A 27,297-nucleotide genomic window follows, 5' to 3' on the forward strand; every position below is an offset into this window, starting at 1 on the left:
TGAGAAAATAAAAATAATAGAGAATATTTATTAAGCACATACTGTGGGCTAAGCACTTTACATATCAGATCAGATCAGATCAGTCGCTCAGTCGTGTCCGACTCTTTGCGACCCCATGAATCACAGCACGCCAGGCCTCCCTGTCCATCACCAACTCCCGGAGTTCACTCAGACTCACGTCCATTGAGTCAGTGATGCCATCCAGCCATCTCATCCTCTGTCGTCCCCTTCTCCTCCTGCCCACAATCCCTCCCAGCATCAGAGTCTTTTCCAATGAGTCAACTCTTCGAATGAGGTGGCCAAAGTACTGGAGTTTCAGCTTTAGCATCATTCCTTCCAAAGAAATCCCAGGGCTGATCTCCTTCTTTACATATATTATTATCTAAATCTTTATAGTCTCTGAAGCAGGCATTTCCATCCCTGTTTTACAGAAGGGGAAACTGAGGCCTCAAAAAGAGAAGCAACATACCAGCGTTATTTGGCTGGAGAATAGTAGCCAGACTCATCTGATTCCAGAGCCTGTACCCTTCTGCTGTGCCCTGATTTCTTGAATATGTGCTTATTTGTGTGTTAAACATTTGCCCTGACAAAGCACAGTGTGCCTGAGACTTCAAGAGAGCCTGGGTTTTCTAGGACTATTTTCAAATCCTCATTCTTTCCTTTTAATTCCCATATATACCCCAAAGTATTCCATTCCCATCTTCTACACTGACTGTGTCTCTCAAACTGGACCTGGTATATCATAGAATGACAGTCTTGGAAAAGACTTAACTATCAATCCTCTTTGAGTCTCCTACAAATTCAGCACCAGAGGACCAAGCAAGAAGCAAGCAGTTCACGGCCTAGTAAGAAAATCAGAACTGTGAATCAACAACTATAGTAGAGTGTGGCTAAGTGTTATGATGGAGAGAAGGCAAGAGGATTTTCTAGAAGATATATATGAGCTGAGACTAATTGGAAAAGACTGATATGAGACGCGATAGCCAGGCAATAGACAGACAAGAGCATTCCAGGAGGAGGGGACAGTTTGAGCATCTACTCCTTGAGGAGAGAAGACTGCTACTCAGTTTATAACTCACTTCCAGGAGGTCAAAACTGTTGATAACAACCTGAACTGACAATATCAACTCCAAGTTGAGTGCTCAGATGTATATAAGAGATCTCCCCATAGTCTGGCACAGATTCAGAAACCATTTAGACATCTGAAATTTTGAGTGCCTCAGTTCTCTGCCAACAACAAGCACTATTAAAAAAGGACAGAACCCAGCCTTCCTTCTTCTGATTTCCCAAAGTATTTAAAATTACATTGAAGCAGTACTTGGTTATTTCCAGAGGCTACATTCTGGCTTCCTAAGAAGATGTAATTTCCCAGTTGAGAACTCATCATGTGACATCAAGATGAAAACAAGCAAAGCACTTGGTCCACAGTGGGCATTCGATATAAACTTGTCGAACCAACTGTGTCTCTCAAAGGACCCTAAGCTCCTTAGGACAGGGATACAGGTCTTATTAATCTTGGCATAACCCACGTCTGGCACATTGTAGGCTTTCAATAAATCTGTGTTGAATGACTAAATGAATGCATGAATTCAATAAGCAAATAAATAGTGACAAATAGATACCATTTTTTTTTGAGGGCTTACTATGTGTTAGTCACTGTACTGAGTGCTTTATTTATTTATTTTTTCCCAAGCTTTACGGAGGTATAATTTGACAAATAAGCTTGTAAGATAAAGTGTACATCATGATGATTTGATATGTGTATACACTGTGAAAGGATTCCTCCCATCTAGTTTATCAACACATATTTATCTTTTTCTGTGGTGAGAACATTCAAATTCTACCTGATGGCTTTATTTATATCATCTCTTCTGCTTCCTAAAACAATCCTACAAGATAGGCATGATCACTGCCATTTACCATTGAGAAAACTGATATCCAGAGGCCTCAGATCCCAAGACACAAGTTCATCTGTGTGGACTCACACAGGCTTTTAACCGAGTTTCCTGACTTCAGAGACAATATCAACCAAACTGTTTAAGTAGATGTAAAGTACTACCTCTGCTACTGGGGTAAGGTACATAGAAATTCAGAGTATATATATGATGATTTCCAGGAGTCCCCAAAGCAAGAAGGACCAGCTACAAAGTACACTGTTTCATAAAGAAAGACAATCAACCAATTCTCAAAGGAGGTTTTTTTTTTTTTTTTTGGTTAATTTACCCTTTTGGTTTATCCTATAAAATTGTTGTTGTTTAGTCGCTCAGTCATGTCTGACTCTTTGTGACCCCGTGGACTGTAGCCTGCCAGGTTCCTCTGTGCATGGAATTCTCCAAGCAAGAATACTGGAGTGGGTTGCCATTTTCTTCTCCACGGGATATTCTTGACCCAGGGATTGAACTCGGGTCTCCTGCACTGTGGGCAGATTCTTTACTGTCTGAGCCACCAGGGAAGCCCATCCTATAAAATTGGTTGTTCCAAACAGATCTTCAAACATACTTTTCAATAATAAGCCTCAATAAATTCATCAGGTAGAATTTAAGAACTAATCTGAACCTCATTTTTCTTCTGTCTGTTCAGGAAATAAAGGCAATTCATAGGATAAAAAGCCAGTATCAAGAATTTAGACTAAAAAAAAGGAAAAAATATTCTAGGTAATGTATGGGAGAAAATAGAAGCCTCAATGACAACTATCTTACTTTCAGCATTTATCACACAGAAAGAAGTGTTCAGACTGATGACCCTGGGGCAATAAAAGATTCTTAATAGAAGCAACATTAAATTAATTTATGTTCAGAATATTCTTACAGACATGAAAGAATAGTCACATCTTTAAATATTTTTAACAAGGGTAGGAAAAAAAAAAAAAGAGGGAGAATTTGGCAAACTCCCAGCAAGCCAGAGAGATGAACTAGAATTCTTCATTCTTGGTTGGCTTACTCTCACATGACACAGAGGTCAGACAGACAAGACTTACCCCCTAGAATGAATGTGAACCAACTGGTGATTTCAGAAATGCAGCTAATATCAGCAGAGAGTTTAGTGACAAAGGAAGAAGAGGTAGAAAAAGTTATCAGGTTAATACTAATTATATACACTGTAATCAGCCTTTGGGCAAAATGAGATTGTCTTTGGGTGAAATGCCTGTGGAAGAAAGGAATTGCTGTATTTAGGCACTAAGACAATGGCTTTCGAAACTCCAATCAGACACTGTTCTTATAAAGGGCAGGTGGAGGTTTCTGATATCATGTTGGGATTTAAATTAATCGAGATAAGGTATGTGAGAGGGCTTGGTAAAAGGGAGATGCTTCATAAATATTAACTGAATATAAACCTATTAAAATTTCCTTTATTCGAAGTAAAAGAAAATTCATAGCTCCAAACAAAGGAGGTGAGATAAATAATTGTCTGTGCAGAGATGAGTCAACATGTCAAATATGACTTGGAGAAGAACTTTATGGGAAAATCTTTGTCAGTGTGTCTTTTCTGAACTAAGCACCTGGGGTTCTCTGGCCTTGGACTTACCACTGATAGCTGTGGGGAACTCCCTATCCCTACCATCAAAGCGTTCACTGATAGCAAAGTGCCATCAGGAGGCTCATGACCATGGTCTGAAAGCTCAGTCTGGTTCCAACAAATGTTAGAAATGAAAGAAAGTCCCCAGATGCATGAAAAAGAAGAGAAATAAGAAGCAAAAGTCTATTTTTCCTTTTCTTCACCATTCAGCTTACAGGTAAGAAGTAAGACAAAATAAAGAAATAAATGCCTGATGCTTTTGAACTGTGGTTCAAAAACTGATGATGCTTTTGAACTATGGCATTGGAGAAGACCCTTCAGAGTCCCTTGGACAGCAAAGAGTTCAACCCAGTAAATCCTAAAGGAAATCAGTCCTGATATTCATTGGAAGGACTGATGCTGAAGTTGAAGCTCCAATCCTTTGGCCACTTGATGTGAAGAACTGGCTCCTTGGAAAAGACCCTGATGCTGGGAAAGGTTGAAGGGAGGAGAAGGGGATGACAGAGGATGAGATGGTTGGATGGCATCACCGACTCGATGGACATGAATTTGAACAAGTTCCAGGAGTTGGTGATGCACAGGGAAGCCTGGTGTGCTGCAGTCCATGGGGTTGCAGAGTCGGACATGACTGAGCAACTGAACTGAAGTGAAAGAAATAAAAACCTAGGAACAAAACAACTCACACAGAAAGGAGTCTAGAGCAAGAATTGAGGAGGAAAGTCGACTTATGTTATTTTTTTTTTAAGCCAAGGGCTTCATGGGGAATGGACACCAAACACGTGTGACCAACCTTTTTACATTGAGCCAGATGCCTGGGAGAGGTGAAAATGAAGGCATATCTGGGATGTGTGTGAGAATCACCAAATGTAAACATTTTCTAATAACTCAGCTTTTTTGAGCAACGGAAAATGAAATGTCACCCTGACAATCAGGAGACCAAAAGAATCCATAATGTAAATAATTTCCAGAACATATCTAGTACTCAATAATTTTCAGCAAAAATGCCAAGTATATGATGGGACTTTGCTGGTGCTTGAGAGATGAACCCATGTGACATCATTTTCTGTTCCTCCTGGGTGTTGGTAAGACTTTCCTGGGTCGCCGAGGCCTCCACTTGTCCATCCCCATGCAGTAGATGACCCCACCTCTTTCTTAACAAGAGAAATGAGGTCATCAGGTAGTAACTGGCCCAACTGTCTTCTTCCCTTCTACCTTAAGGAGCTCCATTTCTTCCTCTTGGTTTAGAATGTACATTCCACAAAATGTTGGAGAAGAAAAGCTTCTTTGGGTAATGCTACATATTATATACCATTATTTTTAAGATTTATAGTACACATGAGCACAGACTTAGAGAAGTAGTGATAAAAAGAAATCCCTTCCTAACTCGATTTACTTCAGTTCCCAAAACTCACGCAATCACATAAACTATTTTTAAAAAATAAATTACCTATTAAATACCTTTGGGAAAGAAGTTTAGACAGGATTCCCAAATGAACATTACTCTTTGAAACAGAACTGAATTCAAGATATAATTAACCTAAAGTTGGGGGTGTTGACATTTCCCGAGATACCAGAAGGGCTAGCAGAAAACATGGAGACCAAGCCAGAGATTACGTCTAAGGTCTCTTTTCACTGTGATAGTCCATGATTCTATTTCTCAGAAGACATCACACAGACTTGCTTCTTGGATAATCTAGACAGGACAGAAATGCACAGTGGGGAGATCAGACATCTGTGTATAGATATTCATGTCAGTACACACTGTACATCCTGGAGAAGGAAATGGCAACCCATTCCGGTATTCTTGCCTGGGAAATCCCAGGGAAAGAGGAACCTGGCGGGCTACAGTCCATAGGGTTGCAAAGAGTCGGACACGACTGAGAGACTGAGCACACACTGTACAAGTCTGGTTCTAGCTTGCTACATATCAATAGCAACGAGTTCAAGGAGTTTCACTAGGAGAACCAAAGATCCAGGAGAAAAACAAAACACAATTGTGTGTGACTACATGGGCCCCTAAGCAGGAATATACACTTATAGGTATATATACACACAGGCACACACATGAACACTATCTAAACCTTACTAACTAGGCACATTTAGAGAAGTTTAGTATTGTACATAAAAATAGAGGCTTTGGAGTCAAATAAACATGGATTCAACTTTTCTCTGCCTCTTAGAAGCTGTGTGACCTAGGACAAGTTACTTAACCTTTCTGAGTCTGTTTCCTTACCCGTTTAATAGGACAAATAATACATACACCTCACAGAACTGCTGTGAGAATTATATACTATATGTCAGGTGTTGTTCTGGGTGTTTTACATATACTGATGCTCACAACAATCCTATCACTATCCCTATTTTACAAATAAGAAAACTGAGGCACAGAAAGAATGAAAATTTGCCTGTTATACAGCTAGTAAGGGCTTCCCTGGTGGCTCAGACAGTAAAGAATCCATCTGCAATGCAGAAGACCTGGGTTTAATCCTTGGATCAAGAAGATGCCCTGAAGAAGGGAATGGCTGCCCACTCTAGTATTCTTGCCTGGAGAATTCCATGGACAGAGAAGCCTGGCAGTCCAGTTCATGGGGTTGCAAAGAGTTGGACATGACTGTGAGACAAACAGTTTTCAGGTTGTGAGGCTGGGACACAAGCATAGGCAGCTAGCTCTTAATCACTAGGCTCTCCTGCCTCATACAATCTTGGATTATAGTAGGTCCATGATATTTCCCTGGAAGACAGGGACACACATATTCAAATATATAAACACCTTACACCTCCTCTTCCTCTCTAGCTTTTCAGATTTGCTGTTTTTGTCATTAATTTATTACACGATGCAGTTCAAGTGGGCAGTGAGCAGACATCAGCTTCCCAAACACAAGGATCCTATGTGGCTGCTCAAGGAACAGAAGAACAAATCCAACCCTGAGAAATGTTAGTTCATTCTGAATGATGACTCACAGCCGCTATTTTCACAAACAGCCTGCTAATTAAACTTTCTTATGAACTCTGCTAACCAATTTTTCCAATGCATGGAGAAAAATCATTCATTATAGACCGGAATCCAAAATCTAATATTAAAGCACAAGTAGGATCTGTGGCATTGTAATTTGATCAGCTTGAGCATTAATAACAGTTACACGCTGATGTCTGAAAGAGGTAATCAGCTTTTGTTGAGATGTACGTAGATAACTGAACAAAACATCTGGACTAGAAAGCAAAGCTAGCTTATCACAGGGGTTTTAGTATTTATTTTACCCTCAGATCCCCTGCTTACAGTAGCCTACCTTCTGGGTGACCACAGTAATGTCCTGAATTGGTGTAGCTCTTTAACTACTTATGGACACATTAGCTCATCTCATGTCACAACAGACGGCAAGGTGGAAAGAGCCAATGTCATTGCCATTTTATGCACAACATAAAATGAGGCACTGAGGTAGTGAATGGCCCAGAGCTAGAGCTAGAATAAGAACCTGGTGACTCTTTCCAGTTCCTCATGCTGCCACTCATCAAAGCTGGTATGATTTTTAAATAATTCTCAGAAACCGTCCTGACATTTTCCAATACTGAACTAAAGGCTTTCATTTATAATCTTCCAGAGCCACTAAAACTGCTGTGCGTTATTACTGTAGTTATCTCTGAGGCTTACCAGGATCATCCTACACAGCCACGTTCACGACTCAGGATGAAACAGCAGAATACAAGGAACCCTCTCTGTGAAGGTCTCCTGACCCAACTGGCTGCAGCATATAGTCAGACAGACACAGGTACACAGCTTGGTCGCCTGCCAAGTGTGTGACTTCAGGTCAGTCATTTTAAACTTTCTGAGCCTCAGTTTTCTCATCTGAAAAATGGGGCCACCATTACCTCTTGCGGGCAAGGCCAGGATTAAATGAGATAACAGAGTGGCTAGCGTCTAGCAGTACTTAATAAATCTAAGTTCCTGTTCCATTCTTCGGCCTTCTCACACCCTGTGTCCTACTTGCTCCTTGGAATAACATGCTGAGGACTGCACCAGAACAGAAATCCACTTTTACACTCCTCTCCACTCCTCTCCCTTTATCCATCTGCTGGCCCAGTTGGTAGAACCCTTGGAGAGAAGCGGGAAGGAGTTATGAGATAGAAGGGGCCCCTCCCATTTATTGCTTTAGTTTACAAGTGTCTTCATGTGGCATTTGGTTTGAACTCACAAGGGCCGTTCAAAGAAGGTAAAGATTTATCTTTATATTGTATATTAAGAATGGAGGTCTAGGTGAATACAGTGACCTATGCAAGGGCACGCCCACTTCTACTAAGTGTGTGTGTGCGGGGAGGGGGGTTTGTGGTACAGGAGTTTGACACCTGTCCCACCTTTGGTTAGTCCAATGCATTGCATCTGGTTTTCTTTTTTCTGGCATCTGGTGTTTTTGACCAGAAAGTATGCGAGTGTGTGTGTGTGTGTATGTGTGTGTGTGTGTGTGTGTGTGTGTGTGTGTGTTGGGGACTGTAGAGCTCTTGGGTAATGCTCATTTCTTTTGTAGTTAAAGGGTGGTCTGTCTCACTGGGAAGGCTCCGCTGACAGGTGAGGGCCACTGGGGAGAGAAAAGGCAGCTGAGGACTAATTGCAGCTTCCAGGGTCAGTACATGGAAGTGAGGCTGACATTTGTTTTTCCTGTTTATTATCCAGCTCAGGGTCCTGGATGATGGGGAACCTGCCAGAACTCAGTGTAGGAACCCTTACCAGGGAGATGGGCGCAGAGGTCTGATGTTTCTGCATGTCCAACCCTGGGATGTAAAGGGACAGAGTGACTGTGGAGACTCAGAAGCCACCTGTATCTCAGTTCAGGGCAGCAGGCAAGGAAGCCTGCTTCAACTGTCTATACCTTTTATTAATGAAAACAGGGACTCCACTCAGGCAGCTTCTCTGTTGGCTGCCTGCCCCAGCCATAAACACAAGTCTATCAATCCAACATGGATTTAATTTGAAAAAAAGAAAACTCTATGTATATGACTTCAGGCTTCATACCCCAACCTATAGGATAATTGGCAACAGTCTTCATGATCAGAGGCTCTAGTGAGTGTGGTGGGAAGGGAGCAGGGCTGGGAACCTGGTTACCACTTGAGAATGGGATCAAGGTTGTCATCATCCACATTTCCTTGATGTAAAGAAAACTCAGACTAGGTGGTTTTGGGGAGGTGGTCTGTTACTTCTGAGATGAGTCATCTAGCCACAATTAATTTACAAACTTTATGGCTGGTCTCCTTTTACCATTCTACTGTTTCCCTTCTACCTTGTTTTTTTTAATTATGGCTATTTAAATTTTAGCTCTTTTCTATCTCATAAGTCAATTCAAATTCTTTTTGGTTCAAATGGCATATAAATAAATAAGGCAGAAAGAGGAGGTAGGACAGGAAACAAGCAAAGAAAGGAAAAAAGAGGAAGAAAGGAAAATAAGAAATCAAGAGTTTCTGGTCTTATCTGTAAAGTAAGTATAGACACTGCCGATATTGGGTACTTTAATAGGGTCAGAAGAGGTACTGAGTATAAAAACCTTTGCAAATAAACATGAAAGGCAAATATCAGGGGTTATTAAGTATACCTTTCATGGTCATACTACCAATAAAATTATTTAATCTGATTTAAGATGTTTGTGAAGAGAAGCGGCCATAGGAGTTAGAGTAATTACCCTAATTAGCTGTATTCCACTCAGTGTAGATTGGGCTCTGTCTCACTAGATATCCAACAACAAAACAAGGGCCAAACAGAAAACCAAACTTATAAATCAGTGCGAAACTGAAGTTTTTGGAAAGAGACTCACTAGAGAACATGACTCTGACCTCAGTGAGAAAAACAGTAATTCCCAAATCACCACGAGAAGTCTGCCAAGTCGTCCACCTCCCGTGTTAGGTCAGGTTATTTATTGGCAAAGTAGAAGGAACACAGACTTTGGAGTCTGACAGACTTGGGTTCAAATCTCAGTTTCACAACTTATTAGCTGTGACCTTAGATAAATTACTTAACCATTTTGACCTTATTTCATCAACACAAAGTGAATACTAACTTTACCCCAAAGAGTAGTTCTGACTGTTCTATTCACTATCCCTTGACGATGTCTCTGAAGCTTGGCTCAGCTGTTTTCTCTGTGTCTACTCATCTCGGATAATCTACTCTCTACCAAGTTCAAGGCTCACTCCTATTTGACACTTGCTCTGAGAACCCCAGCCCATGGTGATCTTTTTCTCCTCTGAACACCCATAGCTGATGTTTTATTCATTTTCATTCAGCAACGGCAGAGTAGTAAGGTAACAGAAACACCATAGGCTTTGTATTCTCCAGCTGATTCTTTTTTTTAGAAAATAAATTTATTCATTTTAATTAGAGGCTAATTACTTTACAATATTGTAGTGCTTTTGCCATACACTGACATGAATCCATCATGGGTGTACATGTGTTCCCCATCCTGAACCCCCCTCCCACCTCCCTCCCCATCCTGTCCCTCTGGGTCATCTCAGTGCACCAGCCCTGAGCACCCTGTGTCATGCATCGAACCTGGACTGGCGATCCGTTTCACATATGATAACATACATGTTTCAATGCCATTCTCTCAAATCATCCCACCCTTGCCCTCTCCCACAGAATCCAAAAGACTGTTCTATACACCTGTGTCTCTCTTGTTGTCTCGCATATAGGGTTATCATTACTATCTTTCTAAATTCCATATATATGCATTAGTATGAACTGAATACTGTATTGATGTTTTTCTTTCTGGCTTACTTCACTCGGTATAATACGCTCCAGTTTCATCCACCTCATTAGAACTGATTCAAATGTATTCTTTTTAATGGCTGAGTAATACTCTATTGTGTATATGTACCACAGCTTTCTTTTCCATTCGTCTGCTGATGGACATCTAGGTTGCTTTCATGTCCTGGCTATTGTAAACAGTGCTGTGCAGCTAACTGATTCTTTTCCTTGGCTTTCTGATCTGTAAAATGGAGATAATACCATGGACCATGCATAACTGGTACAAAGCTTCAATGAGATAACATACATGACGTGTGTGACCGTAGCTGACACACAGTACTGTGTGCATGTGTGCTAAGTCACTTCAGTCGTGTCTGACTCTTTGTGACCCTAGGGCTTTCCTGGTAGCTCAGCTGATAAAGAATCCGCCTGCAATGCAGGAGACCCTGGTTCAGTTCCTGGGTCAGGAAGATACCTGGAGAAGGGCATGGAAACCCACTCCAGTTTTCTTGCCTGGAGCATCTCCATGGACAGAGGAGCCTGGTGGGCTACAGCCCATGGGGTCGCAAAGAATCAGACACGACTGAGTGACTAAGCACGGACCGTAACCTTCCAGGCTCCTGTGCCCATGGGATTCTCTAGGCAAGAATACTGGAGTGGGTTGCCATGCGCTGCTTGGGGGGATCTAGCACCACCCAGGAAGGCCTGACACACAGCAGGTACCTCATCAAACTGCCAACTTCATTGTTCTGTTATGAATCCTTATGTGCTCTCTTTCCAGTGAAATTAACAGCAAGGGTCAGGAAAAGCAAGTTTGGGCTTTGGTGAAAAACAAAACAAACATCCCCTGCCCAACCACTAGGCCCCTCCTGCACCACCCCCACCCCCACTGCCCCCCGCCGCCAACACACAGAAAACAGCAAATGTGGCACCACCTTTATGCGTCACATGGGCTCCCAGCCACTCCCAGACCTGCAGACGGCTGTAGGGCCCTGTAATTTGTCCTGACTTCCTCTACTCATTGGCCATGCTAGAAGCAACATGTGGGCACAAACTACGTCTTATTCTCTTTAGCTTCCTCACAGACTCTGATACAGAATTTAAGAGAATAGAAGGAAAAGATATAACATTTATTTGGTCTGAGGGAGCAGACACTAAATAAATAAAGTTGGCTGATTGAAAATCTTTCACAAATGTAAAAGCCTTATACAACTATATGGTCTCCATCTGAATTTTATCTTTTCTCCAAACTAGAAATATCTTCTCCCATCAAAGCTCAATTTTGGGACTGTAGGAAAAACAAAAAGGCAACTTAAAGATCTTTAGTTCTGACAAGGAATAAAAGACAGGTAACAAAGTTCATCAGTTAAGAGCAGTACGGGGTGGGGTGGGGGAGAATGAAAAAAATCACCACTATCACAGCTCACAGAAGACAAGAAAAAATGATTTTCCCATTAACACATTTCAGAAAGCACTTTCCTCCTACCCTGAAGCTGATGAACTACATTTTTAGATAATGTATGGAAATTTCAGTTAGACATTACCTTCCTGCTTAGTTCCTAGTCTCAATCAACCAGGTCATTCTATAGAGAAAGAGGGAAGAGAAGTGAAGAGAGCGAGAGAGTATGTGTGTGTGTGTGTGTGTGTGTGTGGTGTGTATGTGTTGGGGGGAGGAGGGGTGGCTGAGTGAACAGGGAATTGGTCTTAGGAACCAAACAGCCATTTAAAGTACAGAAATAGAAAATCCTTAAAATACGCAGTCCTGATTCACATCCCAGGTAAAAATCCCTTGAGACACCTCTCTTGGGATGTGAGAAAATTTTCCTACGGTTATCTGAGTTCAGAAGCAGGACAGAACCATCTGATTTGGAAGGGAAGATGAAGGGAAAGATAGCCAGGGGGCAAAAGGAAACCATACCTGGTCTATAATCCTGCCTATTGCCATCCTGGGAAAAAAATATGTTGAAAGAAACAGAATGTACCTGCACAAGCTCCACTCAGTTGCCAACCTGTCCTAATTAGAAAGGATGGGAGGTCCCTGATTGCCCTTGATGGGTGTGTAAGAGGCACAATGATTATATGGTTCACGGTTTGCACTTAACGTTTTGGAGTTCTTTAAGTTCCCCTTAATAAAGCAGACCCCTATTCTCCTGTTTTGTAACCCCATTAGTCTGTCAAATCTTCTCCTTAACTAAAAATTTTCCATTCAACCCCCAACAATAATCAATCCTCTCCCCAAGTCAACAACTCAGATTTCTTTTACTCTTCTTTGTGGAATGTGTATAAAATGACTGCAGGGAGGTGATAAATAAAATAATAGATGCAAATCTGCCTGATTTTCCTCTGAATTCAGGAGGCACATTGCACTGTATCAGGTACATTTGCAAAATCAGCAGCAAAATATGCTGATAAATGCTACTATTTCCTCTACCCTTCCCATTGCTAACGCATATCCCTCTGATGTGCATGTAGAAAAGTTCATTTAGCTAATCAATATCTTGGGATTTTCTTGGATCTGCATAATTGAGGCTGGGTTTTAAGTATGCTTAAACTTAAGGCGGCATCCATTTCAACACAGTGCTTGGAAGATAAAGAAAAGGAGAACACAGTGAGGGGTATCTTGTGAAGAGAGAATTTGAATGTAAGAACCACTCGAAGTCTATTCTTTCTGTTCAGGTAAGCAGTGACCTTACTGGTCACTGGTATTTTTTTTTAATGCATATCATGCTATCTTCCGAGACAAAAGATTTTGAACTCTAATTATATTTTCCCTGTACTAAAAGTTTTCATTCCCTAGGTAATATAAGTTGTGTTGGTTTGCAAGGGGGAGATGTCAGTTTAGTATTTTTAGGGAAACTGGCAGAGATAAACTATAATGGGACAACTCACAATTAGTCAGAGAGCCAAGAGTTCAAGTCCCAGCTCCCCTACTTGGAAGCTAAGTCATCTTGGGTAAATGACTCAACTGCTCCTGAGCCCAAGTTTCTTAGACTGTAAAATGACCGTTTTGGGGATTACATGAAACTTCATTTATTGATCTCAGCCCAATGATCAGCACATAGTAAGCACTCAGTAAACACTGGCTATGATTATGAATCTCCAAGAAGTCCCAATTTACTATTTAAATGAGCGACTATATTTAAAGCTTGTAATATAGTATCCAGAATATGCAGAAGGCACACAAAAACATACAAAAGCTGCTGCTGTTATTTTTCTTTGTCTTTGCTGGATGCTGTCAGAAATTACACCAATAAACTTACCCCAGGGCTGAACTGACATTTCAGAAGTAAATTCAAAGCATTTTTGTACTTTAGGATTTTTTTTTCAGAGCCTTTTTATTGTTTATAATGTTATCTTAGAAGCAAAACAATTAAATTCCCACAGTGTCCCTATTAGTCCAGTTCCTTGTAAATATATGAGGTAACATAAGGTAACCCACAACCCTCACTCGCCTCTCCCTCTTGAACCCAAGAGACTGTATCCTATGTAATACCTCTTGGCCTTGATGCTCTAACAGACACAGCTTCCTCCCAACCCCTAACCCCCCAGCCCCCCACTGCTGTAGTCCAATCCTACCTCCTGAGAGGGAATTATTAGCACTTTCACAAATCCAAGAAAGAACAGAAGTTACCCAGTGTCACTGAATCAACGCTGAGTTGGTTCCTTTAATTAGAGCTGTGATTCTACACACAAAGGCTGTGGCAAAGCATTCACCCTCATGCCTCCAGGAGTGCAGCATCTTTTTTGCCTTGTTCTGCTCTTTCCACTAAATGATAATATTAATTACGCCAAAGTCATATATTATAAAGGAAGAATGAAAAGATGGATTAGAGGTGGGGTTTAGGAAATGTTGTCGTTGTCCATCAGGTGCAACTCTAACTGATAATGTTCTGTGTTTTGGCCCCAGGGCACAGCATGTGGGATCTTAGTTTCCTGGCCAGGAATTGAACCGACACCCCTTGCATTGGAGGCTCTGAATCTTAACCACTGGACTGTGAGGGAAGTCCCTGACTTAATGCTTTCATATGCTTAACTTCACTTGGCAGCACTGCTTCAGTATCAGAGGACTGCGTCTGAGAGGCATGACCTGGCTTTACTTCCTTTGTCCAAAGCACAGAAGAATAAAAAAAGACTTTTGTTCTTAGACTGGAATTTTTGCTCCATTCCTTTTGCTTTTCTTCTGTCTACCTAAATCCTAACCTCATTCTTCAAATGCCACCTCAATAGCTCTAGCTAATGGAGACTTCACCTTTTCTCAACCACCCACAGTCCATATAATCTATTTCATATGCTGGTCACTCCATATATTCAGTTTTATAATGGATAATGTTCATTTTGGACTACCCCATCCTCAAACCCTCACTTCAGAGTTCTCATTTGCCTGAAATGGACAGAAAACTACACTTAAAAACCATATTGCATGGGTACATGAAGAGTGATATCAAGTAAAAATATAACTCTTTTTTTTATCACCATGATGCAAATAATCACACAGTCTAGATAGGCAGATCAAAACTCCTTGCTGTTGTACACTGATTTATTTCTGGGGAATTTTCTTTGTTACTTTCCTCCCTCCTTTCTCTGTTCCTTTTCGAGAGGGGTGATAACAAGAGAGACAATTATAAAGATGCAATTTAGCATTCCAGCTGTGCTCGCTTTAAGATATACTATGAACCACCTAACTATCCTGGTTCAGCCGTATGTTTCCTCCCCTAAAATACTAATCATCTAGGAACCTGGATTCAGAAATGCCATCTCAAAGCCTGAAAAATAAAAAGGCAACAACAACAAAAAAGAACTTAATTCAATTATCCGCAGTCCATGGGAATAACAGAATTTCTACCAGGGGGGTTTGGTGTTCTTTGCCTGAGTTCCTCGGTGGCACGAATCCTTGCAGGACACATGCCATCTTCCTTTCTCTCCAGGAGCAGAGGTGCAGGTGGATGGAGAAAAATAAAGAACATAGCTTCCAGAGCCTCCTTGTGTTCACAGATGCACACAAAAGCAACTTGCAACACACATTTTCTCTCCCCGGTACCTAGATTATCCTGATAAGTGTCCTTTCCCAATTGGAAAAAAGAAAATCTAATATCTCTGAGAAGATAAGTAACAGAGATGTCCAAAACCACCGTAAGGGAATCTTAAACCTGGCATTTTCAGTAAATTTGACTCTCCACTGAAGGCTGAGTTATATCCCCAGAGGATGATAAATATTGTTATCTTTGCCTCTGGTTATACACAGGGGTCTTGTTTTAAGCCATGGTGCATTAGGTAGACTTTGCAGAGTGGAGCAACCGCTGCTCAGAGGAACGCGATGTTTCACTGGGTTATGGGGGAGGCTTAGCATGTATCTTCAGGTAACACAGGCAGGGGTGTCGTCACATGCTTCCATGTAAGATCACGCTTTTGGAAACGGGGAGTGAATCCCAGCTCCATCACCTGCTAATAAACCGTGCTGCCACGGTAAGTTACTAAACCTCACTAAGCTTCTGCATCTTCATCTAAGGAAATGTAGGTTGTTCTCAATGTTAAATAAAATAAGGTATGTTCAGTGTCCAGTAAGTACCTGGCCTAGAGTAAGTGCTTGATAAATAATAGCAAGTATGTTCTCGGCCGCATGACACTTAAGTCCATGCCCAAATTCAAATGGAGAATTCATTGACAGCCCACAGCAAGGAGTGAAGCCAGCCTACTGGCAACACCATTAACAGTTTCTCTTTCCCTCTTTCCCTACTTCTTTCCTTCCCTCCCTCCCCACCCTCCTGCACTTTCAGAAGCCAGAACTTTCTAAGGAGATCGATTCCATTCTCTTAGGGAGTGGTTAGGCTGGAAAATCTTAATCTTGAATTCTTATCTTTTTGCCACTTCCCACCCCCTAATCCTCCCACTGGGTATTTAGAACTCCCTGTAAACTTCACAGGATCGAGATGCATTGAGATCTGTAGGAGGTGTTGGAGGAAAAGGGGGGACTGGGATGTTAAAAATCAGGGCAACAAAAATACCTATGATGTCATTTACCCTGACTTCTGAACCACCACCAGAAGCCTTTTAACTTGGCAGGTGTGAAACCTCAGCCTCCCAGCCTGTGTTATCACTTAACCCCAAATGCAGGCCTCAGAGGGTCTTCCATTAGAGAGATCCCCACTCCTTCCCTACCTCCCCACAGTCTATCTCTCTCTCCTTCTCTGACTTTTAGTGTAGCCAATTAAACCTGAACAACGGGTGGATGGAGGAAATATGCTGCATCTATGGAATGGTACAGCAGGGACCAGTTTCACTGTTAATTTAAAATGCTAGAATTAATTAGGTAGTGTAAATGAAGAATTTAATAAGCACTCTTTACAGCCACAAGTTCTACTTTTATTAAACACTGCTACCAAATGAGGGCAAATATCTCTGGTCTCTCTATATTTCCCTGCCTCATTCCCGTAAGTTCTCTGCAAATAAAATTCTTTTTCCCCCTGAATTAAAAAATGCATAATTATAAATTTATGCCTGAATTGTATTTCTGCCTTCAACCCATAAGCTTCTTCTTTAAGCTCAGATGCTACTGTATGTCTCTGCTTGTGCTGGAGAGGGTGCTAAACAAGCCCAAGTTGACAATTTTGGTTTTGTATACCAAATTAAAGGCTGTCTTCGAAGCTGTCACTCCTATTCAAATCCACTCAGTGAACTACCAAATTAGCATTCTTTCAGTAAAGGAATCTGCTTGTTTAAACATGTGTCTTTAGAAAACAAAGAACAACACCATGAATCAGTACTTCTGAAAAATCTCACTACACTTCTAAAGGAACTCTTTTGAAAAGGTGCTTAATAATATTCACTAAGATAGCTGGCAGAGTCCCTATTTAGAAGGTAAGGCTATACCAAAAATACATTTTCCATACAGGAGTAGGAGGAAGAATCATATGGTTAACTGGTTTTAATTTGGTTTGAATTATCATCCTATTATATAAAGATTATTCAGGAATCTAAACATTGGCTTTCTGACAGCATAGGCAGTTCTGTCAAAGGATGGATGATCCAGGGCTCTGGGATAAGAACACCAAAGCCGTGGCCCTATTTGGAGACCTTGATAAAATTTCTCTGTTCTAGTCACTCTTCTTGAACCATACTAACTGTACTTATAATAACAACACCCTCCCCCGTTACTGAGAGACTACTATGCAAGAGGCATTGTGCTAGGCAGTATATATCCAGTCTTCCATTTAATCCTCACAAAAAGTCCTTTAAAATAAGTATTATTTTCCAACTTTACAGAAGAGGAAATTATGTTTGGTGAGTTATGTGATTTTTATATGTTGACAATTATTTGAGTTTTATGATTTTTCAAAATAATATATATAGGGGACAAATTGACAAGGGAATCAGAAGAATTGGAGAATATGGCTACATGCACACAAATACACTGTATTCTCTGATTTAAAAATCAAGATAACGTATTTCAATATTTTAAAGTTTCCTTTTTCCTATATAGGCCAGCTGCTCTTCACTTAAACTGTCCAGAGAGAGGGAAATACAAGTCAACATTCAAAAATGATAAATACTCAAAGCTGAGTGTGAATGATTTTAGGAGAGGAGCATCAAAGCATAGCAGCTTCACTGCCATCACGATGTAGTCCAATATTTTTCTAGGAAAACATTCTCACTTCCAGAAAGATTACAGGGAAACGACCCCCAGCCCCAGCCCCAAAGGATTATAGCGTCAGTATCTGGCAGACACGAGGTCCTCAATGAATGACTGTCAATTAGAAAAAAAATCACAACCTAAAGCTTTCAAGTATTAAAGGGTAGGGTATTGTTTTACTTTCCAGTAAAAAGTCTCTGAATTCTCAAAGAGTATCTTCACAACAAACACGTAAAATAAAATTCCTTCATGTAGCATCTCCCTCCCATGACAGAGTAGATTTATTCCAGAATAATCTGCTCTCCTTAAGGCCTATTACTCCCAGGGACAATGGGCAGTTGTGACGACAATAGCCCCCTCTAAAACACTGTCTCAGACACATGGAAGAACGCTGGACACACACAAACCAAATGTTTGAGAGGAAAGGAATAAACAGACAAAAACGAGTACGGGGTTGGGGGCAGAGGGCAGAACTGAGAACTAAAGAACAAAGTGTAGGGGTGGCTGATTAAGAATAAAAGAGGATACAACCAAAGGATTATTTCACATAAAGCAAAGCTGAGGAAGCTCCAAAATCTTTATCTGCTTCCTGGTCCTACCAGTCCGCAATGCGGTTGCATGTAGTATTCACACACATATGCATTTGTGACTGTAACCATGCTATCCTTGAATGCAGGACACAAGCTGCAAACACTCAAAGCCACCACCACACACACGCACTCCTGCCAAGGTCTGCATTTCTAATGGAACAAGGTGGCTGTGAATCCCAAGCCTAGAATAGTGAAGAAGAGCGTACCTGTAATTTTGTCTCTCACGAGTTTGCAGGATTCTATTTCACCAATGCTCCCAAAGAGACTCCTGAATTCCTCCTGGGTCATATTCTGGGGTAAATAGTTGACTATGAGGTTGGTTTTGCTGTCATCTGTGGCTGCCCCTGTCTGCATGGGAGAAGGACAGTTTCTATTGTTGCTGGAGGGTCCATTGCTTGTATTGGATGTCGGGCCATTTGACACCTGAGGCTCCATGGTGCTAATTATCTAAATAAAAATAAAAATATTAAGCCTTTTGATATTTCAAAGACACAAAGTCTCTTTCAAGATTTGATTTTATTTTTTGTAAAGAAAGGGAACAAGATAAAGCAGGATGGAGCAAAAGAGATGGGGTTGTGAACACAGCCAATTTAGAAACATGTTTTTAACCAAAATGTTAAACTCCCCTTGCTATTTTTAGGCCAGCCCATAGATTTTGAACACAGACTAGAATGCAGTGGGAACTCTCCCATTATTTTGTTAATGAAAAGCTAATTCCTGTTTTCATTACACAATCACTCTCAGAAATGTATACTTAAGCCACACCAAATTATAATTAAAATGTAAAGTAATAATCATGATTAAAATTATAGTTCCATTAAAGCTGAAAAAGCTAAACATAGAGGGCTACGCTCACAAGATCAAATACAGTACCTGTTTATTAACTATCTCATAAAGTAAAATGACATTAAATTAAGTGGGGCTGTTTCATATGAGAAGGGTTTAGATTTTCACTGATGCTTAATAATGATCAAACTTTAGATTTCATAAAAGCACGCTGGGGAGCTACAAAGTTATCTAATGATGTTTCTCCCCAGCTACTCTGTTATTGTTTCTCCTGGACCTCAAATAAAATAAAAAAACATGAAGGAAAGTTCTCTCTAGGTCTCTACTTCAAGTCTAGTCCAGCCCCAGATGGTCCTTTCACACATTACTCAAAAAAAGACTTCTATGTATTTAAATAGTTACTTAAAGAAATATTTCCATGAATGTGTTAACTGTTTGAGGCAGCATGCATGGGAATAAAGAGACAAGCCTCAGTCTCTATCCACAAGGAGATTACAGTCCACAGAGGACATAGAAGGCAAAGGGCTGCAATTGGACAGTGGCCATGTAATGGAGGAGCAATCAAACCTGCTTAAAGGATAGGGGTACTCGGGGAAAGTCCCAAGAAGATGTTGTTAGAATTAGGTTTTACATGAAAAGTAGGTTTAAGCTCATGGAGCTGGTTCATGAAGATGCCTTGTACGGTATGACAAGCACTGAGAATCAGAAAACTGCAGAGCCAGAAAGAAGGCACTTCAGGCAATACAATTCAGTTCAAAACTCTCCTGTTGGAGATGAATTCCAGAGACATCCAGAGATTTCTTTGTCATCACAGGAAAGTGGGGCAGAGTCTAGGCCTGTACCCAGTTTTCCCAGCCCGAATGCAGTCCATCAGTCCCACTTTTCCATTCTATCTGAGCTCCATCCCTTACTCATCCTTTATGGTGTTATTTCCATCTTCTGTGAAATTGAACATCAGCCCCTTGGAAATGGGATCATGCTCTGTCATTCCCTAGTGGTACAACTTTGGGTAAGGGACTTGAACTCTGAGAACCTTAGTGTTCCTCATTTGAAAGAAGAGAAGAACAATGCTGCCTGCTTTGCAAGGTGTTAAGAAGAATCTGGTGACAGAATATATGTAAAGTGCCTGAATAGTGGTGGGAACATAACCACAATCATTGATATCCATTAAAGTCATTCTAGGGCTTCCCCTGGTAGCTCAGCTGGTAAGGAATCCACCTGCAATGCAGGAGACCCTGGTTTGATTCTTGGGTGGGGAAGATGCCCTGGAGAAGGGATAGGCTACCCATTCCAGTATTCTTGGGCTTCCCTGGTGGCTCTGCAAGTTACCTGATGTGACTTCTCTCACTGACTTCCCACCAGAAAGGAGTGAGGCATATTCTAACATTCTCTGTGTTTTTTTATAGACAAGGAAACCCAAGCTTAGCAGATATCTGATTACTAGTAGCTTCCATTATTATTACTATTATTTGGCTGCTCTGAGAAATTTGGGGAGATAAGCCTGTTTATATAATATACATGTAGTAAACTGTACAAGTCTCAAGGGTACAACTCAAGGAATGTTTACAAAATGAACACAACTCACACTCAAGTAACCACCTTTCAGATCATGATACAGAAAATGATCAGCATTCCAGAAGACTTTCTTGTGTCCCCATCCTCATCATTCATACCACCCACCAAGGTAACCACTACTCTGATTTCTAATTCACAGACTTATTTTTTTTTTTTTAATTTTATATACATGGAATCACACAAAATGTACCCTTTTATGTCTTTTCACATATTATGTCTGAGTGTCTTTCATGTCTTGAAATATAGAGGTAGGCTGTTCTTCTCCACCTCTGGAGAAAATTGCGTTGTATTAAAATATTATGTTTTATGTGTCTCTTTTACTTCGAAGAACACTGGGTTATTTTTAGTTTTTTTCTTTTTTTTTTAAACTATTATAGATAATGCTGCTATGAGCATTACATACACATCCTATGGTGTACGTAATACATATTTCTGTTGGGAATATTCTTTGGAGTCTATTTTGGGGTTCAGGGGTATTTCTGCTTTAGTAGGTACTGTCTATAGTTTTTCTAAATAGATGTACCAACCGACTCTCCCACTAGCAGAATATGACAGTTCTAGTTGCTGGTCGTCCTCATCAATGTCTAGAGGCTGTTTTTTTTGTTGTTGGTGTTTTTGTTTTGTTTTGCTTTTTGCTTATTTGCTCATCTGAATCATAGTGTTATAGTAAGAAGGGAATAAGTTTTAGAGTTTTAGCTGACTTAAAACTCTAGTTCTACTACTTTATTAGCTCTGTGATCTCAGGCAGTTGGGCTCTTGGGCCTGTTTTCTCTTTATAAACCAGAATAACACCACCGTGCAGGGTTATTTATATATGTAAGATGCCTAGAACATAAAGTGGCTAGAAGCATCGTAACTATTACTCCTCATTATGCCCTACATGGATAAGCTTTGCTCTAATTGCTTCTTCTTCTGATAATCACAACTGGGAACTGAAACCAAAAGAAAGAAAAGAAGTCTCAAGAGCAATCAGGGAAACAAGGCAGATGAAGGAAGGTGGGAAGCGTCTAAGATTTTTTGCCATCATGTAGGTAACTAAGTGGCTTCACTTATCACATCAAAACTTTCAGGACAACTGTGGGATTGTGTTAGGCTGGTCCAGAGAGCAAGGAGAAAGTAAAGGGCTCTGTAGAGGAATCTTAAATCAAGCTCTCCTCAGCACTGATTAAAAAAAAAAAATGCACCCAGTAACTCCTATGCAGATGCTCTGCCCTTGAGGCAAGGGTCCAGGAAAGAATCAGGGCGTTGTGCTCAGGGGAGGGATCATGCTAATGGAGATGATGTTTTAGAACGTCATCACAACTCCTGGCTGGGAGGTAGGTTTCTGCTCTGCCAAGCCATCAGCCTCCTGGGTCTGTGCAGTGCCTCCCTTTGCTGTGTTGTCTCACTGCTTCACTGAGTCAGGTGTCCAGGCAACAAGCCTAAGGAGCACCACCAACTCAACAAGGAACTTGAAAAATAGAATTTATCCAGTTCAGGAGGCTCGGCCGGCAGAACCACAGAGCTGCCCAACAGCTACATTTTGATTTAGTGGCAAAAAAATCAGTCCCACAATCTACAGAATGCCTTCCCTGCACCACCAAGGTTCCTACTCAAACACCTGAGAAATATCCTGCAGTAAGGCAGTATTTAGAGTATCAGTGATGGAGCAGGACAAATGTAAGTCATACCCAGGCACGCTGAGATGCTGTGGGACCAAGACTGTAACAGGTCATCTGACAGCTGTGTTCATTCTTAATTCACTGGATGCTTGACTCACAGACACATGTCGTGAAAGCCAGTACTTGTCCCCGTGAATATTTCACAGGTCTCCCTGCTTCAGAAAGGCCTAGGAAGTATCAAGTCTGCAGCAAAGAAATTTCAGTTCCCCAATAAGTCTTCTGGATCTCCTTACATCCTGTGTGGATTTCCTAATTTATGTTGACTCCTGGAGCTGAGCCCCATCTGTGCATCAGACAATCCTACCCTAACTGGGGTCCAAACCTCTGAAAAGGAACCATGAAATACAATGTTCAGTACTGAGCTCCTTTCATCGAACAAACCTATAAATCAGGTCAAGTCATTCCCATCTCGTGGAGATGGAGCTCTCTTTACTCTGCACACACACTGCACAGTTATCCTTTTGTGGGCTCAGAAGGAACTGAGGGAAATATACATATGCGCACACACAGAGTTTTCTCAATAAAAGCGTACAGTTTTAAAGCTGAGAAACATTTGCAAATGTGTTAATATACATTGTGTAATAAGACCCCTTGCTGGTCTTAATGACGCATCCCAGGATGCAAGACAGGCTTAAAAAAAGAATAAGAAATGTAAAATGTCAGACTGAAATCTGACACACAAGAGAACCAAGAGCATTACTTGGAAAATAAGAGAAGCTGCCAGGGTGTAAATGTATGGAGTATGAAACTACGGCATTTTAAGGTCACATCCTAGACCTTACAGAGAGGACACCTGCAATCTCAACTTGGGAAAAAGATCAGAGGTAAACATGTGTGTTCGTGGGAAGCTATCCTCCAATAAATTCAGAAGCTGGCTTGGCGAAATCAGAATGCTTGCTTCCCCAGGGTAACACCTTTGATATTCTAACAGCACAATTTTCACTGCAAGTAAATATATCAGTTACTTAAGTGTGCGTATGTACTTTAATGAAGGATTCTGTGTGGGTCTCACAGCCAACTTCGTAGCTGACCAGGTTCCAACCCCCTGACTCGCCTTCCTTCTCTCTTCTGAACGGCAATTAAGAACAGAATTACAGTCAGCATCCAGAAGAGAGCCTTGAGGAGGTTCAGTTGACTTCAAACTCTAATGGTTACACAAAGCACTGCATTAAATCTTTTATGTTCCCATGATGTATTTTAAGAAACATTATACAGGCAGAAAATTTCAGGGATAAACTATTAAAGCAGTGCACAATAACGCAGGCACTCAAATCTTGTCACTGTCAATGTCGATGGTTTGAATGACTAATTACTCACACTCAACGCATTAACCTCACCCCTCCCACCCTCTTTTTTTTTTTTTTTTTCCTGCAAAATATACAACAAAAGCAAGAGGGAAGGCCTCAGGCATGCAGCTGCAGGGACGTTTATCTCTGCGGAGGCAGGAGGGAGAAGAAGCAGAGGTTGGGCCAGGCTTCTTTATTTCTCAGGATGATACTGAGAAAAAAAAAAAGCCAACCCTCTCAGCCCTTTGTGGCTTCTCTGTTGCCACAATCCAGGGTCCTTCCCAACTGTCCTAAGTAACCATTCAATAACATCCTTCGTTATTGTTCACCTAAAGTATATGTTATACTGCTTCCTGGACAGGCCAGGTTATATTCATTAAAAAAGGGTTTATTTCCATGATAGCTAGATCTGGAAATGTTAGATGAACAGGGATGGAGCTCTGGAGTGCCAGGCACTGTGCAAGGTCCAGGGGATACACAAAGACTGGGAGCTGGCCCTCACTGAGTTCACAGGGTGGATGCATGATGTCAGAGAACATCAGGGGCCACTGAGCCCAACCCTGTAATCATAACAAGGAATCTGAGGACGAGAAAGTAGAAGTGACTTGCACAAGGTCACAGTGCTAGTTAGGCAGAAACGGCACTTAAGTCCAGGCCTATATCTCATTGCGTATTCTTGTGACAATGCAGACATGGCCATTTGGATGAGAGTTTACTTCTATTTTATCTTTGGGGGGAGAGTAAAGATGGTTATATCACAGAAATGTGCCTGAATATAGGTGTGGAGATATGTTTATTTCCTTACTCTTCTGAGTAGAGTACTTTGCAGTTCACAAAGAATGGCAACCTCAACTCCGAGTTCCACAGTAGAGAGACCACATCTGTTTTATTTATAATAGTACCTCCTGCAAGTGGGACAGGGCCTGAGAATGGTTAGGTTCTGCATTAAGAACGACTGAAAGAATGAAAGTGCTTGCCAGTCCAATAGTTCCTAAATCCTTCTAACAGCCCTGTGAAGTATAAGCCAATAATTTTAGTAGTGCCAGCTCCATCTTCTGTATAGCAAGAAGATAGAATACTTGTTGAGTTCCTATCATATGCCAGACATACATTTAGATATTATTTTAAATGCAGATTTTAAGAGGCATTCATTCAAGCAGGACTGCTAAAGCTTTGGCTGACATGGACCCTGTAGAGAACTTGCTGAATACCTCTGCCCTTTCTCCTCAGAAATATCTATCTATCTATCTATATACACATAACACTTAGGGTACACTAAAATCAATCCTTGTTCTCAGACTGAAATCTCCCAATCGACTCTAAGAGTAGCAATATAATCAAAGGGCAGAAACTTCCCTTCTTTCCCAAATCACTCTTTTCATGGAATTTCTTGCCCTCAGAATTCATTCATTCAAACAAATATTTATTGCCAAAGGGTCCACATGTCAGAGGAGAGAATAAGCATGTCCTATAGCCAGAAAGTCCTTTAAGTGTATTAAGCAAGAGCCATTCTGAAATCCTAAAAAGGACTTAAAGCCTCCTTTAATGTTTCTTCCATCAGCTCATGAATCCCTTGCAGCTCCCTCTATCCCCCACTCTTCACAAGGCTTTCCTGTACTCAAGCTCAGGGGTGGGGAAGCCAGGTTAGAATTATAGGGCTGGTCTCTCGCCTTACAACTGAGGACATCACTATTTCAGGCCACGGAGAGGCAAATCAGGGGTCCCAGCACAGCCCCCTCACCTGTTCTGTCAGCCACACCACGTCATAGCTCTGCTCCAGTATTTTCCATAGAAGTGGCAGTCTGACAATAAACTGTACGGTCTTGCATTTATGTATCTTAACCTAGTTTACACCGTCAGTATTTACGTCATGAGGCAAAATAAAAGATTACGAGTTTATATTACAGGAACAGTGTAGAACTCACTGCTGACATTTATCATCAGTGCAGGACCCTTGTAACTCTATCATGCCACACTCAGCTATTCTCAACTTCTGATTTTCAAGGGGACGGGTGGCCTTGATACTCCAAAAGCAGGCAGAAGGATCAAGAGAAAAGAACCTAAGAAGGTCACAGGTATATGTTTCTTTTTCAAATACTCTTCCTTCTACTTTCAGTGCCCTCAAAATGTCAGTATTGCCGGAAACTAGAAAGATACTAAAGGACTGCGCTGATCGCAAACATGTCTCAGGTGTGTACATCTGCAATACACATATGCATTTTATTAAATATTTTAATGAGTATTTAAAGGTGTTTTCTTTTACCATGTTGGAAGGACTTTTGAAAATTTATGTATAAAAGCTAAGCCTTATGTAATAGAACAAGCACTCCCAAGAGCATGAAGAATAATGTTTACCAAGGGCAGTCACTGAATCAAGCCATTAAAGAAATAGATTTAAATTATTCATGAGAACAAAAATAAAAGTCCTAATTCTCTTTGTAGGCATTTCCCACTTAACCCTTATAAAATTCTGACATGCACTATGTGAGACTCTGGTGGAGCAGCCCAGACTACTGCCTCTCACCCCCTTTTCAAAAGCCTGAAAAACAAATCCCCAAAGTTAGAAAATTACACAGCAGGCTCTGTGTTCCTGAAGACATATTATTTTTAGGAATAATTCTTCACTTTGCTTCTTGCTCCTTGAAAGATACTAAAAATGTCCTTACAACACCCCCCCCTCCAAATTCATATCTCTTTAAAGTTTTGTCCATCAGCTCATAAACTCTATACTCTCTTCTCCTTTTCAAGAGGTTTTAATTTGCTCAGGTCCCTTCAGATTAAGTTTTTTCTAAATGCAATGCTTTCCTGGTTATGATTCAACTGGGAAGGAGCCATAAGTTATTAGTGGGGCCCAAGAGGAGGGGCTGAGATCTATGATCTGATCACTCTAGGAAAAGAGAATTTAGGACTATACCCCCACCGCTAAGGTAATGAGTCACAAATTACAGGTGATGACTCACAGAGACTGCTAGAGAGGAGGATCTGGCTGAAGATTGCCTTCATGTCCCCCTAAACCATTTGTACCAAGTTTTTGTAGATTCTACTAGAAGGTAACTAGAAAACTCTAGAAAAAAAAATTAATTCCAACTGGGGAAAACATGCTGACAGTTTAATAATACCTTTGGGCAGATGCACAAATAACCTGAAAGACCTATTTACTCTAGGAAGTTATGTGGTAATAAATTCTCAGCATATCTTTAAAACAAGTGTATTCAATTCAAGACAAGTTTATTGAATGCTTTATAGACTAAGGCACCGTTGGAGGAATTGGGGAAACAAAAATAATTTGATCCCTACTCTTACAGAGTTCAAGTTGAGAGAATGAGAAAGGAGGGGAGATAAATATTTAAAATCAATGATATACACCCCTTTCTTTAAGCAATTCCCTCCAGATTGTCTCTGATGACTCCCACCCCCACCCCCTCACCAAAAGCACGTGAATGAAATTATACACAGACAAGTCATATGCCACTCTGATACTGAACTGACAATCCTGTTTCTGGTCTGAATGCTTATGTCCTGAACAAATGAC

General features: G+C 40.9%; 1 protein-coding gene across 7 annotated transcripts in view; it reads right to left on the reverse strand.

Moving 5' to 3' along the window:
• The window catches only part of ELAVL4 (ELAV like RNA binding protein 4), a 161,436-nt gene that overhangs the window by 31,358 nt on the left and 102,781 nt on the right, over positions 1-27,297 (reverse strand). For all 7 annotated transcript variants that reach the window (XM_055585950.1, XM_055585949.1, XM_055585947.1 and 4 more), the window contains exon 2: positions 18,664-18,904. In XM_055585950.1, coding sequence (XP_055441925.1) covers positions 18,664-18,904 — 241 coding nt within the window. The remainder of the gene's footprint in view (positions 1-18,663; positions 18,905-27,297) is intronic.

This window comes from Bubalus kerabau, chromosome 6 (genome assembly GCF_029407905.1).
Source record: "Bubalus kerabau isolate K-KA32 ecotype Philippines breed swamp buffalo chromosome 6, PCC_UOA_SB_1v2, whole genome shotgun sequence".
NCBI lineage: Eukaryota > Metazoa > Chordata > Mammalia > Artiodactyla > Bovidae > Bubalus > Bubalus kerabau.